Source organism: Ochotona princeps, chromosome 19, assembly GCF_030435755.1.
Source record: "Ochotona princeps isolate mOchPri1 chromosome 19, mOchPri1.hap1, whole genome shotgun sequence".
In the NCBI taxonomy this organism is placed as follows: Eukaryota; Metazoa; Chordata; class Mammalia; order Lagomorpha; family Ochotonidae; genus Ochotona; species Ochotona princeps.
In genome coordinates this window covers 40,582,591-40,598,159 of record NC_080850.1, presented here as the reverse complement: position 1 = coordinate 40,598,159, position 15,569 = coordinate 40,582,591, and the positions used below count along the sequence as shown (strand labels likewise).

Here is a 15,569-nt window from a genome sequence, read left to right as displayed (position 1 = left end):
AGGCATGACCCTGGGCATGGGGGCAGAGCACGGAACGTAGCCACCACCTGTCTTCACACCCTCATACTTGGGTGCCTGAGCACATATGCTGCACTTCCCAAAAACCCAGAGGACATGGAAGATCCTCCAAGAATTCACAGCGTCCTGCATGGCCCTGTTCTGGCAGGCAGCAGAGGTACCAAACTGGTGGCTCCAGAGGCAACCTGTCCCTGGCATCTTGGGTCCTGCTTTGCTTTCCACGGTGGGATGCACAAGCTGGGGTCAGAGGCCAGCGAGTACTAAGTAGCTGAGCCTTTCTAGTGCCAGGGGCCCCAGTGAACTGCCTGGGTCCTGCCTGTCTGTGACAGTCTGTATCACCATCTCTCACCTTACCTACCCAGGACACAGGAACTCTTGTGTGGCCAATCTCAGCAGGAAGCCTGCCACTTCCATGATTCATCTGAGACACAAGGATCAAGGGCATAGTTTCACAAACGGCACTGACATGCAGCCAAGGGGTATCCAGGGTTTACCAGAGAGTGGAGGGACCAAGGCTGGGTGGACCATACTTATCAGGTATATTTCAAGGTTGCAGTTCACAAGCTTACAACTTGGACTCTTTGCTCTGGAAATTTACTGTGGCAGCTGCACTGCAGCCAGCGGTGTCCAGCATTTTAAAAAGGTCAATTAAAGAACGCTTGATGGTGCTGCTAATGACAGCCTAGAGGGGTTAGCAGGGTGGCGTCAACAGAATAGCCGAGATGTACATTACTGGGATTGAAGTACCGAAGTGAAGCGTGCTGGGGAGGAAATCCATTGTCACAAGCCATAAAGCACATCTGAGTTTTGCAGCCGAGAGCCATGCAGCTGTTTCCCTCCCCAGGCCATGTGTGGGGCAGCCTGTGAATGAAGGGTTAGCCCCACAAAGGGGACCCCTGCGTTGGCCCCATCCATCTGTGGATACAACTTGCTCCCCTCTCACTGCACAGTTTGCTCTCTGGCTTTGGAAGCACAAGGCAGATGCTCTGACTGTAGGTCATGTTCTAGAAACCCAGGCTCACGGGGTGCCTGGGTGGGCAGACAGCAGGGATGGGGCACCCATCACAGCTGGTGCTTTGTTGGTAACAGACTTGGGTTCCCCGGCCCTGCTGCACACAAAGCAGGCAACAGATTCAGACCCCCACTCTGCCACGGATAAAAGGGTGACACGAAGCCCTTAGAAAAAGTCTATTTTGCCCTGTGACAGAATTGGCTCACAGCTAGGGAAAGGCACTATGTGGGGCTCCTTTTTTTTTTTTTTTTTTTTTTTTAAATATCAGACAAAAGGATCTCTCGACTAGGTCCCTGGCCACTAGGACTGGCTTCTCTGCTGTATCTACCTGTCAAGCTGGAAATTCAATAGAGCAATGGGAGTGCTAATTGATATGCAAAACAGGTCTCAGGTTCCTAGAAATGTCTAATGATCCTCCAGTTCATTGCAAATGCAGAATTAAGACATCCACTCAAGGAGATGGGAGTTAGAACACCAGCCTTTATGCTTTCCCCAATTTTTGTTTTAAAGCTACTTTGGGAAACTTCACAGGTTTTATTATTAAAAAAAAAAAAAAGAATGAGAGAGTATTGCAATCAGTGGGATTTGTCTTTCACGCACTGGATATTTATTATTAGAAAATATCTTCTATCAGCTCTCGGTACCAAACAAGTTTTCTTAAATTTTTTCCTTCTTAATGGTATTTAAATAAACAGCTCACCGGGTGGACAGTTGCCATGCCTTTTTCTCTCTTTAAAACCTGAATAGTTAAGTGAAGTTTAGTATAAAACAGCCTTCCAACACAAGTTGCTCTGCAGTCTTTGTACTATCTCCTTGAGTAAGGGACAGGAACAAGATGAAAAAGACAAGTCAGCCTATCAGAATACCCCCCGAGAATCCACAGTAGAAACTGTGAAACAAGCTAACCGAAACGAAGCCCATTCAAACCAAGAAACCAGTTTTTACATTGACCTTTCCATTTTGATTATCATCTAAGTTTAATATATATATATTTATATATTTGAAATAGTAATAAAAAAGGAAGAATTGGATTGCACCCTTAGCACAACAATCTTCCTCATATGTTAAAGAGGTGTTCAGAAAATCCCATACAGTATCTGCTAAATAAACATGTTTGGCAGCTCAGCAAGTATCATGTGAATGCAGCATCCATGATTTGTTTGCAGCAAACATAATTTGCTTTCTTCTGGCAGGTTTCGCTGCTCAGGGGGCTGCATGTTAATGCGCCTCTGGATGTTTTGACCCTCAGGCCTCAGGAGGGACTGGAGGCGGCTTGGTGCATGGCCCCAGTGCAGAAACTTCCAGGCTCCGGACAACGTGTCAACCAGTCAACCACACGTCACACAATTGTCTCCTTGGAGTTCCTCTTGACTGAGTGCAGGCCCAGCAAGGACTGCTGGTTGGAAGGTAAGTGGACAGACTTTGGAATGAGGAGAATCACCCTCTGATTGGTCCGACGCCATTCGTTGTATAATCGACAGTGGTACCTAAATGACACCTGGGGATGGCAGAGGGAAAAATAAGGGGTTCAGAACGGTGAGCAGAAGTTGATCATCGCTCTCAAAAACCAGTGTCTCTTCAAACAGCTGTCCATAGCCCAAAATGGCAATCCTGTAGTGGAACATGTACTCCTGGGCAAGATGACTGACTCTAGCCATATTGGCATGCTGCAAGACTGCTGACCAGCTGAGGGGCACCCTGGGTGAGCCAAAGACTTGGTGTGTAGGGTGGCTATCTGTTTCGGTTTCTCCATGTCCTAAATCAAATCAGCATGTGAGAGCAGAGAATTCTTTCTGCGTTTGGATTTGTTTTTGGGCTACTGGCATTGTGGGCCCCCAGGTGCCAGTCATGAAGCAGCCTGGCTGAAGGCAGCCGGCCAGGCCAGGCTGGATGTGGCTCATGTGCCTGCTTGAGACACTCAGACTTCATGCTTCGGCCTGCAGGCCAGGCACTGCACAACTCAAAGGAACCTATCCCCACGATGACAACAGGCTTATGGACAGCATGTACAACGTGATGAGTGCTTATCTCTAATTGCCTGTGGTTCTTACTCTGCAGCTGCCAGTGAGGAAGACTCAGCCTGGGCGTCCCCAACCTTGCTAAGTCTTCTTGAACTGCTGGCTGGGTGAGGCACTACTTCCATGGGAACCTGCAGCACCTTGTGCCTTTGCCCACCCTGGTAGCTGTCCAGTGTGCTGTACACTAAGTATTAGTTTCCCTCTCCAGGCTTGCGAAGAACAGTCAAGAGCAAGGCTTGCATTACATTATTTCAGACGTCCAGTGCCTGTTACTGTGCCTGACACTTAGGAACTTGTTCAGAAGGGTTTGCTGATTGAATAAACATCTTGGGCTTTCTGAGTGCAACACGGTTCTACGCTGAAGCTGCTCTTCTGTAACACAGAGCAGGATGAACAGTGAATTCCATGGTCAGCTGCGACCTAATTATGCCCCCAAAGTGTTTGCTTTTCTGTAAATATTCTGGAATGAGATACTGAAACTTGCAATTGGTTGTGGAGAAGTCTGACATAAAACACTGATGGACTGCCCAGTAATCTCAGAGCCTATACTTGAAGATTGTAAACTGCCTTTAAAAATGGAATAGGTGCCAGTTTGAGAGCATCCAGATGCCAAGAGAAGATATAGGCAGGAAGGGGTCTGGGAGCTCTGATGCATCATTCAAGTTGTCTGTGGGTGGGAGCTTGGTCTGGACCCCCTGAAAGGATCCAAGGAGGCTGGACAAGGGCTGACCTGATGGCTTGAGCTCAGTGTTGCTGGAAGCAGAGGGGAGCACAGGTTCTTATCTAGAAAGAGATTGTTCATCCGCATGGTAGGATCATGAAATTCAAGGCCATGCATTTAAATTTCTGAGGCTAGGAAGCAGATGCCACAGGCCGAGTGCCAGAGAGATTTAGGTCTGAAAATACAAGCTTTTAAACTCACACAAATGTGCTTTCCTCCACAAGGCCTCTAACATGCCAAAGTGGATCCATTTCTCCCCTCAGAGTTTGATTCTCTTCTATCAGTTCTGTCCTGCTTCTGCCTGGTGGCATTCATGCATGTCAGCGGCAGGTTGGAGAGCCTGTTGTTCAGGCAAGGACTCATGAGTCAGGAACCTGGAGATGCACAGGAGCACTGGATTTCATGTCTAGAGGCCCTTCCTTTATGGTGCTGAATGGCTGGACACACATGGCACAAGGCAGCCCAGAAGTTGCCATGGGTCATTATAGGTGGCAGATCACAGGCTTCATGGCCAGAGACATTTGTTGTAATTCCCACTCTCCACCTAGTAGTTGTGCCACTTTGGGAGGTGTTTCCCATCAACAGGCTTCAGTTCCCTCATCTGTGTAAACTGTGGCATTCGAAATAATGCACATTTCCGGCTTACCACGCAGCCCCGTACCTGCCAGTCTTCGGCCTATTGCTTTATTCTGTGATGCTCCTTAGTAGATTGAAACTGGAGAGGGAGAAACCCCTGGGCTCCTTAAGGCCTTACTCTTAATGTGGTTATCGGTGGGAGTTTGTCAGACTTTAAGAATGAGGGGGCTCACACAAGTGAAGGAACCAGAGTATATTTGAACAAGGTCCCCAGGGGATGTGCATGTATGTCAGAGCCCTGAGAAACACCAGGGTCAGGGAGCACATGGGGTCAAGGACTAAACAGGTGTCCTGGTTCCTCAGCTAAGGAAAAAAAAATCCACACATGTGTGAAGACACCCAGATGAAATGTGCAGGCAAATCCAGTCGATTAGAAGAAAGTGTCACATGAAAGTGACTCAAAGAGAAGTGGAGCACAGTGCACAGTAACTATAGGCCTGATCTAGCTCTGGGTTATTCTAGATGCTTCCTGCATTGCTGTATCATAGGCAAGAGGAAGGCTTACTTTAGAGAAATAATCAATGAGGAAACAATAATATAAACCAAAAAGGCACGACAGCAGTCATGTTGGAACTTCAGTTAGATATTTCTTATATTGCTGAGGTTTTAAGGGGAGAAGAAGCAGCAAGAATATTGGAACACTTTTCTAAAAATATAACCCTTAAGCTCAGGGATGGATTTCCTGAGGTGTTTTCATTCACTGACCAACCTCCTGCCATATGTACAGAGTGTGGTCACAGCAATGACACCAGAAAGGCAGAGAATATTGGCAGTCTCCAGTCCCCTCAGGGAGGTGACAGTGGTTGTGGCAATTGCAATGCTTTGCTGTCGAGTCCAGTGCAGCTTTGGGAAATCTTATAATTAAGCCTTTGCCTTTTGCCCTTCCTCTCCGATGTTAGCGTATCCACGGGACTGGGGCTTAGGGTAGCTGGTGTCCCAGCACCAGGGGAAAATGTCACTGCAGGCTGCTACAGGACAGGCAGCACCTGCCAGGCAGGGAGCATCCCTCCTTTAGGACAAGGATTTCCACAATCTGCAAGTGAGCCAGGGAGTGAGCCTGTAAGGCTCATTTTGTCTGGGCCTGGGTACTAGCTAACGTTCTGCACCACAATCCTCAGTATCTTACCGGTCCCTTGTAGACAGTCTTCACACTGACATGGGCTCCCTTCCATCCAGCTCATGTGGCATCCATGCCAATACTTCCTCTCGCTTCAGATGTTTATGTGTCTCCTGTTCCTGAGCTCTCAGGGTGAAAGGAGCTGATGCCCTGGTCTCCTGGGCCCCAGCTGAGTTTCTGACCACACTGAAGACAAGGTTCCTAGGTAGGCATCAGGAGTGGGCCCTCATGGCCACATGAACCAGTGAAAAGCATCAGATGCACCTGCTGGTGTGCGGAATGCCCTGGTGTGAGGCCTTTCCAGCAATCGCTCCTACAGGAGCCAGGCTTGGGCTGACACCATGTTTGTTTATCTAAGACATTTCCACAGCGTATTCTCCTTAAGCCTGACAGCTTGTTTACAACGGGTTTCTGCCGCCAGGCAGGTTCCAAGTGCTGTCAGCTTCTGAATTAAGGCTCTTGCCAGGGCTGCTCAGTGCTGCATTTATCTAGCAAGGAATTATTCTGTATTCAGTACCCAGTTGCTAAGCTGACTCCACAGCACGTTTTTCACACCAGTCAAAGGGGAGGAAGACTTTTTTTCCTCTGGTAATTCTGCCTTTTATGGAGGCAGAAGAGGAGGGAGTTGGGAGAACAGGGAGGCTGAGGAAGCAAAACTGGGCTGGCCCTGTGCTGGGGTGCTGAGTGTTAGACATATGAGAACTGCTGTTATTCTGCTAAGCCTCCTCCATAACCACTGGTCAAGGGTTATCAAGTATTGTCTCCTCTTCTGTGTAAGAGGAAGAATGACTGGAGAGGCTAAGTATCTTATTGGAGGTTACACAGCTAACAGGACGCTAAACCTTGGACCTGACACAGGGTCTTTGGCTGGTAAATGCAGGCAGTTAGTGCTGCAAGGTCTGGGGGCCTGGGAACTATGAGCACTGTCCCAAAAGCCTGGTTCCACAGTCTTTCACAGCCTCCTTTGCTCCTGAGGTGGTGGAGAGACAGCACCACAGCCAGTTATCTCCATGTCACCTCTTTTCCCCCTTCCTGTCATTTCTCCCTACCTCTTTCCCCCTTTATGTTCTTTTGGGTAACTTCAGGCTTTGCACAGCAGGTTTTCCCAAAGGCCTTAAAGTGGCTTTAAAAGTCCAGCACTTGGGCCTCCCCTTCCTCCTATATTTATCTTGGGAACTCTCCTAAGGAAAACCACAGATGGGAAAATGTTAATTGACTTCCAAGTGTGTATCACTGCAGGAGACTATTATTTTTCAAAGTACTTCCTTGCACATTCTTTCACCTCAGTCTCACCATTCCAGGGTGACAGCCTGGTGGACCTGCCATCCTCACCTCCCAGATGAAAATGTCACAGCTCAGAGAAGGAAAAGGGATTTTCCTAGAGACTCAGATTCTGCCATTAGATTGTGTGATTCCTTATTTTTAGCTCTCTCCCGTCACAACAGAAGCTTCCAGATCAGCTTCCTTGCCTCATTCACAATACACTGGGACACACTTTGGAAGTGTATATGCTTAAAGGCTGCAATAAGGCTGGGAACAGAAAGGCTAAGCTAACTAGAAGACTCAGGGAAGTTCTTAGCATGAGAATGCTCTCTGTTCAGCCAGGCTCAAGATGCGCCCCTCTTCCTGGCACTGGAGTGTGGCCCCTGACTGTCTGAAAATTCTCATGGTAGCGAAGGGTCAGAGCTGGCAGAAACCCATGATAAGCCAGAGAGGAACAGAAAGGGTCCTCGGCATGGCAGCTGATGGCCAGGGTTGGGAGGCAGAGGCGGTGAAAGTGTTGGAAGCAGGTGCACATCAGTGATGTGGGGATGGTACACAGTAGCCAGGAAATACCTACTGAGTGACAATGGGATGAGGTCAGATTAGAAACTAGCTGGCATCGGAAAGCACTGTTGCGAGGCAGGGACCCAATTTCTGGAAATATTCTCAAGGACAGTGTCATCTTCCTCTGTGTCCCATTGGAAAGCAAAACAAGACTGAATGCTGTACTGGGAATCAAGGGAATCAAGGAACATGAAGCAAAGAAATCAGAGAGGCAGATCCAACGCTTCCACACCTGTACAGAGAACTCTTAATGGGGAAGGGCTTTTCTCTTGTGGCAGTTTCACACTAAGGAAGTTAGTACTTTCATGGGCAGCACAGTCAATATCATAACATGCAGAGTCTGGCAAAGTCTGGCCCCATGTCCTACCAGGACCTTGGGCTGATCCAGGATGCAAGGAAGGAATAATCGGCAGGGAGGATTCACAATGTGCACAGGGGGTGGCAGTGACAGCGAACACATGCATTATTCTGAACACAACACAATCCCAGAAAAAGGGAAAATCAGGAACAAGAGAAGATGCATAGCACACCTTGCGGCAGGAGGAGTCACAGATTACCCCAGGGAGAAATGTCTGAGGTATGCACCTTTGGCAGATGGGCGCTAAGAACCTGGGTTTTTGTTATTCATTGTAGGATATGCACAAACAGACTTCTATCATAAACCAAACCTCATCCTCCCACTAGCAGCTGAGATGTGATATAGCCAGGAGGCAAGGCTTTGCCAGCTCCAGTTGGGCTGAACCCCTCAGCCATGGGCCATACTTACTAGTGTCCAAAAGAGGTAAATAGTGAAGAGTGCGACAGTGAGTGCGATCAGCCCAACGGCTTCCAGCCGACTACTAAAGTGCAGGTGGTCCACGGCACCTCGCAGGCACAGCCAGCCCGAGATGGTGGCCAGGGGTGTTATGAACAAGAAGCACACCATGTCGCCAAAGAGAGTCCGCTTCTCATGCTGAGGACCAGGGTTTCTGAGCCACTGTTGGGGGAGGTGGGGATGAGAAAGAGAGAAAAGCAAGGGAAAAGGTTAAATGCTGGTATGGAGTAGAGACCCATTGTGAGACGATATCAAGGCATCAAGGGCTCATTTGGAGACCCTGCCCCCTGAATGATGATGCTGATAACACTGATTTTACAATGTCCTTCATGTGGATGACCTGATTTTCATGACAATAGTTCAGTCTCTGTTGCAAAGTGGAGCTGATGTAGCTCTTGGAGGGTTAACAGTTGAGCTACAAGAAGCTTGCAACATGATGAAAGCTTTCCAGTGTCTTGACCCTGGGAATGTTGTCACAGAAGGGCTAACTCAGCAGCACTGGGTTGGACACTCCCCAGACAGGCTGTTTTCAGGACTGCCTCCTGGACTAGCTCCCAAAGATGAGCTCTGAGACCTTGTGACGTTCTGCCAGGGAATAGCACTCCTCATGCCATGCCTGAGGCTTTGGGACCACACAATCCCAGCTTTATGAGACACTTGGCAGCAGCCCTGTAATCGATGGTGAACGCTTGCTTTGGCGCTGGTTGCTTTTGGAGTCCGAGTAGCTGAGGCCTGTCTCACAGGTCTTGTGGCCTAGGTGACAGTTCCTGGTCAATAACCTGGACAGTAAGGCTCAGTTGAGTGTTCACTATTGACAATGTCTTGCTTGCACTGTCACAATGGTGGCTGGAATGGTAAAAATTTCTGGATGCCCCTGTTGATTAATCCTGGAATCCAACACATGCATTTCCCCCCCTTTATGGCTTCTCATCTGTATCCTTTTGCTGTCATGAACCACAACCCTGATATGTGTTCCTGAGCCCAAGCATTCTTCTAGTACATATTTCAGTTTGGAGATGGTCCTGGGGATCTCTGACAGAGATCAAGACTTACCAGACTCCATGAACTCAGTAATGACACTTCCTGGGCCTTTAGGACCCCATACCTCCTCATTGAGGACCACATTTTGACACTTCACTAACACTGCTGGGTGAATGGGGATGGGGAAAACTTTGTTGAAAAACTAAGAGACGTGAATTTCTAAACAGAGCTGCTGCCCCTGACTTGCTGGCTGTTAAATTCCTGCTGCAATGTTTCCTGAAATGCATTTTATAACAACAGCAGTAGAACCCAATGATGGTTTGCTACTGGAGTGTGTTCATGGGTAGTGCATCTGTTGGCTTTGCCTCCCATTAGACTGGGTGCTTATTCTCAGAAAATTGGACAATGCCATTTCACTGTTCCATGTGGCCATCACAGAGGAATCCAGAGAAGGACTAAGGGTGAACAGACATATTGGGTTGGGGGAAGAGACATTAGTTGACGGTTTTCTTTTTTTTGTTTTTAAAGATTTATTTATTTGATTACAAAGTCAGATATACAGAGAGGAGGAGAGACAGAGAGGAAGATCTTCCGTCCGATGATTCACTCCCCAAGTGAGCCGCAACGGGCTGGTGCGCCCCGATCCCGATGCCGGGAACCAGGAACCTCTTCCGGGTCTCCCACGCGGGTGCAGGATCCCAAAGCTTTGGGCCGTCCTCTCCTGCTTTCCCAGGCCACAAGCAGGGAACTGGATGGGAAGTGGAGCTGCCGGGATTAGAACCGGCACCCATATGGGATCCCGGGGCGTTCAAGGTGAGGACCTTAGCCGCTAGGCCACGCCACCGGGCCCTAGTTGACGGTTTTCCATGTTATTTTCTTAGTGGGTACTTGGCCTGGCAGGTCAGGGCAGGATGCCGGGGAGGCATCCCAGCGAGGAGAGCAGCTGCTGCTGAACCACTGGTGGGAGGGAAAGGACCATGACAAGGGAGATGAGAGAGGACGGTGTAGGTGGGAAGGGAAGGCCATGTTCAAGGATGAAGGAAGAGGGCTCAGCATTGTGGTGTAGCAAGTGAAGCTACCACCTGAACACTGGCATCTAATGCAGTTTGAGTCATGGATTATTTATTTCTAATCCAGCTCCCTAATGAAGAGCTTAGAAATGCAGAAGATAATCCAAGTGCTTGACCTCCTGTACCCGCGTGGGAGATCCAGACAGAACCCTAGGTTCTCAGCTATGGCTTGACTCAGTACTGGTTATGATGACCATTTAGAGAATGAGGAGGCTGATGGAAGATCTTTTTTTTTTTTTAATTTATTCTTATTTTTTGAAAAAGAATCACTTTATAATCTTTCTATTTCTATGTCTTTCCCTCTTTACCTATAACTCACCTTTCAAATAAACAAATAAATCTTTATAAAAAGCACACATGGGCCCAGTGCTATAGCCTAGTGACTAAAATCCTTGCCTTGTATCCGCTGGGATCCCCTATGGGCACCAATTTGTGTCCCAGCTACCCATTTCCCATCAATCTCCCTGCTGTGGCCTGGGAAAGCAGTAGAGGATGGCTCAAAGCTTTGGGATCCTGCACCTGTGTGGGAGACACAGAGGAGGCTCCTGGCTCCTGGCTTTGGATCAGCTCAACTCTGGCCATTGTGGCCTCTTGGAGAGCGAATCAGTGGATAGAAGATCTTTCTCTCTGTCTCAGCTTCTCTCTGTAAATCTGTCTTTCCAACAAAAATAAATAAATAAAATACATTTTTTAAAAAGCACAAGCATATAGCTAACCATTCTGTGATTCTAAACAAGGCATTATATTTAACATAAACACAAGAATAGTTGAGAGCAAATGACATTAACCCTGCTGTGTGTAGCTATTTTGTCTTAGACATTTAAGTGGCCTCAAAGAAACTCAAAATGCTCACTCTAATTTTTGTTGTTGAAATACTGGGCCTCTTGCTATGAAGTAGATGGCAGAAATAGAACATTTTTACCCCAGTTTTACAGAGGTACAGCAAAGTTCAGTGACTACCTCAAGTGATTCAGAGATTAAGCTGGGAAGAGATTCACGACCTTTGTTCTGATTCAGATGTATCCTCAGTGAAGTAAATTGGAAAATTGATGTTGCAAGATATTTAGACATCCTGATTCTTAGAACAATGGAGCTCAACTGTCACAGCCCCAACTCCCCTGCAGTCTGGGTTTTCCCTGAGAGCACACAGAAGTCAGTGTGATCACCTCATCCCTTTGCTGGCCATGGTTCTCCACACACACACACACACACACACAGTCACAGGTGACCTCCTTGTCTTCAGTGTCTATGGCTTTCCTTCTTCTCTTATTCTTAAACTCACAGCACCTTATTCACCTGACATGGTTCAGTAAGATGACTCAGGCATGGAAGGGGTAATTATGAATCACTAATTATCATTATCCAAGGTCAAGTCACTGTGCAAAGGCAGACCAGGCGTCAGGCTGGCTTGAGCCTTATTTCCTGTTTCCTAACTGTTCTGTGACCTGGCTATTCCTGGGAAATTTCCAGGTTATTTTATTATCCCTGATTCTCAATCTTTGGATTCCACACCTAAGGTTCTGTATTTCCTGGAACTTGGTTAGCTATGTGTTGTCTGCTGTGTACCTACTTAAGGAAGTATACTGTAAATGTTCCAATCTGCTTGTTCTCTACAGCCCCACGTGCCACTCATCCCTTGGACACATGCAGAAATGTGGCAAGAACATACGCACTAATCTGTTATTAGGAAAAAGAATGTCCTGAGCCCCAGTGAGATTATCATGAAAGTATCTAAGTACATTGATTCAGGGAATTTATATAAGCAGGGTTTGTGATAGAAGATTCAATTCCAGTTTAAAATTTCAGTAGGATGGAACTGTCACAATACCAAAAATATCATACAGTAATTACAAAGGGTAATGTATATTTTATATTTACTGACATATATTGCTACGTAGACAAAAGTCCTACTGAAAGAATGCCACTGTTGTGCACAAATAATGATGTAGTAACACAGCCAGAGACATTCATGTTTACATACACACACCTTTCCTCAAAGACCACAGGGACACCTGGCAGGCACAACAGTGGCTATTTTTGAGGGCAGCACAATTGTTCTGTATGTATTTCTTCTTTAAAAAAAAAATACAGGGTGCCAGTGCTATAGTATAGTAGATAAAGCCACTGCCTGCGGTGTTAGCATCTGATATGGGCGTTGGTTTCTGTCCCAGCTGCTCTACTTATGACCTAGCTCTCTGCTACTGAACTGGGAAGGCAGTGTAAGATGCCTCAAGGACTTGGATCTTTGCACCTACATAGGAGCCCCATTAGAAACTTCTGGCTCCTGGTGTTGGATTGGCGCGGCTCTAACTATTGAAGTGATTTCGGGAGTGAACCAGCAGATGAAAGCTCTCTGTCTTTCAAGTATATAAATAAATCTTTAAGAAGTATATGTACACATGCTTATATGCATATAGATATACATATGTATGTATACGCATATGTATACCTATGTTAGGGGATAGGGGTTAGGGAGTGGGAGGAGGAAGAAGAAGGACAGAGTGGGAGAAGCAGGATCTCAACCGTTCTTACTGCACAAGTTGGATGTTTACTTATTGAGACCCTCTGATGTAGGACACCAGTTAATTTCTCCTGTCACTTGGACAGCATAGGCAGCTAAAATACCATTCTTGCAGAATCTTCATGTCTGACACCCGTGCTTCCAATGTCAAGGTCAATGGCAGAATGCTACCTGGTGTGGCATTTTGCCCATATGGCTGCCAGGAACTAGGTGGGTGGCCTCAGGCAACCTTCTTGCCTCTTGCTCTCTGTTCCCTCAACAACACAAGGCAGGGAGCACAGTGTTGACCGCCTGGCAGTGAGCCGCCCATGTGTCTGTGGAGATCTCATTCCAGTCACTAGCTTGCTCCTGAAGCATGAGATTGATCTGTTCTTGGAAATAAGCACACGGAAACAAGAAACATAACAGAAACCTCGCCTTAATCAGCACCACAGGGCCTGAGACAACAGAGAGAATTAAAGCCTCACATTACTGCCAGTGACAGAGCATCATTTACGGCTGGAAACGGACACTGCAGGTGAGCCAGGTGCCAGTGGCTGCTGTAAAGGTGCTTTCAGCTGTAGGCTTGGGTCTAATCACAGTGCCAATGTGTTCAATTCTTTATTGGTTGTGGGGGTCCAGGGGGTACGGGCTGTGGGGCCTCTCAGACTCTGAGTTAATTGACTTAAAACCCTGAGGTAGACAGGACACAGTGCAGGTCAGTTTGTGCTAGACTACACTCAGGTGGCTAATAGCTCTGATCGACTGTAACCTTTCCCATGAATCTCCTTAATGAGAAACCATCATGAGGATAGAGGAAACTGATGGAGTGGTGGTGGTGGGGGGGACTTTAACAAATGTTCGGAGCTGGAATTAAAAAAAAAAAAAGAGCTGGCCTTACAATGTTTACTCACTTAGACTTATTCGCCTGAGGGTCTCCTGTAAAGCTAACATTTGGCAGAGTTATTCACAAAGCACTTGTCTTTTTTAGGGATGGGTGTGATTCTGGAAACCCAGTATCTTCTACTCTGAACTGCTTCCCAGTCTGGGGAGCTGGAACATGACAGGGGTGGTGTAATGATCAGAGGAGTAAGTGTAGGTTCTCTGTGTGATTGACAACTGAAGACAAAAACCTGTAAACGTGCTTTTCAGGTAACTTGAGACAAAAAGCCGAAACCCAAAGCAAATTCCTGTTGGTGTTTTAAGTCCTTGAACCCCATACTTGTTACTGAGTGTAAGTCATGGACAAGGAAATTGTGACTCCAGGGCACCTAAGGAAAAGATTGCTCACTGTTTCCCATCAGGCATCTTAAAAAAATTAGGGGCCAGCATTGTAGTATAGCAAGTTAAACTTTCAGCTGTGACAATGGCATCCTATATGGGCACCGGTTTGTGTCCTGACTGCTCTACTTCCAATCCAGCTCTCTACTAATAAATCTGGGAAAACATCACAGGACAATTCAAGAACCTGGGTCCCTGCACCCACATGGGAGACCTGGATGGAGTTCTAGGTCCTTGGTTTTGGCTTGGTCCAGTTCCAGTGGTACTGGCAATATGAGGAGTGAACCAGTAACTCTTCCTTTCAAATAAGTAAATCATTAAAGAAGTCAGGAACTCTAATTCATCCTACTAAGTACCTAATGTGTGCCACGTATTTTTTTTTTTTTTTACTGAATTTAATGACACTAAGTGGTGCTCCTTTTCTCATCTGCATGAGGATATACAGGCACAATGAGATTAAGTCACTTGGTCAAGATTATATGGCACAGGAACCATACATTCCTAGAATGAGATAGAAATCCCCCGTTTCATTCTCTTCCAACTTTTTCCTTCAGCTTGATTTTGAACTATGCAAAAATCTGAACCTCATTTTTTATGCTCTATAGATAAGGATGGAGAAGCAGGGTCAAGCACGGGGATAGAACATGCCCTCGGAGGAAGGAGACAGAAGTTTGCAGTTGGCCTACAAGTTTGCTCCCCCATAGCTTTTCTGTGACCTTCATCTCTCACCTCTTTCAGAGAGTCTTCCAGTGAATTGAGAAAGAAACAGCATTGAGCGGGTGTTGAGGGACCTTCTCTATTACCAGCCACGCTGCAAAACTCTGAAGTCCCATACCAGTTGAGAATGTCAGGCACCACTATGGTATGCACCTACTGCCTTTAGCCCAAGCCCCTCCTGAGCTCCAGCATTGTGCATTGAGTTGTCTACCTGGTGTTTGTACAATAAACAGGTCCATGGTGGAACAGTATATTCACCAGATCTCCTGCAACCCCCTTCTCTGGTAGGTGGACCCATGCATGGAATACTCGACAGCACCAACACCTGTGGCTCTGGCACACAAGCTCAACACCAAACTTACTCTACTTTGACCCATTCTCTGGGTCCTAAGTCCAATCTATTAGCAAGTCCTATCAGTCCTTTTAAATACAAAGGACCTCCAAAAGTTTATACGCTAGGAATGCAGCATCGCTGTTAACATACCACTCGGGTGTCAGCAACTCATAGCAGTAGACTGCCTAGTTCAACAGTTAGTTCATTTGTGTCTGATTCAGTTTGCTGCTGGTGCACACTCTGGCAGGGAGAAGGTGATGTGATTCAAGTGTTTGGATCCTTGCCACTCACATGGGAGGCTCAGATTGAATTCTAGTCTTCTGGCTTCAGCTTGGCCCAGCCCTGGGTGTTGCAGACAATCAGAAGTACATGAACAGATGTAGGATTTTCCTACTTCAAATAAAAGGAAACAAATAAATTGGGGCCAGCGCTGTGGCACAGCAAGCTAGCATCTCGTATCGGTGCCAGTTTTGAGTTCCTAGCTGCTCCATGTTTCATATAGTTCCCTGCTATGTATCTGGGA

At 46.9% G+C, this 15,569-nt stretch overlaps 1 protein-coding gene across 3 annotated transcripts in view; it reads right to left on the bottom strand.

Moving 5' to 3' along the window:
• The window catches only part of MARCHF3 (membrane associated ring-CH-type finger 3), a 158,262-nt gene that overhangs the window by 13,428 nt on the left and 129,265 nt on the right, over positions 1-15,569 (bottom strand). For 2 of the 3 annotated variants that reach the window (XM_058677822.1, XM_058677823.1), the window contains exons 4-5: positions 8,116-8,325; positions 1,579-2,528 (exon numbers count right to left, since the gene is read on the bottom strand). In XM_058677822.1, coding sequence (XP_058533805.1) covers positions 2,370-2,528; positions 8,116-8,325 — 369 coding nt within the window. In that variant the 3' untranslated portion in view covers positions 1,579-2,369. Of the gene's footprint in view, positions 1-1,578; positions 2,529-8,115; positions 8,326-15,569 lie in introns of those variants that run through there. The other variant, XM_058677824.1, reaches the window with a different exon arrangement.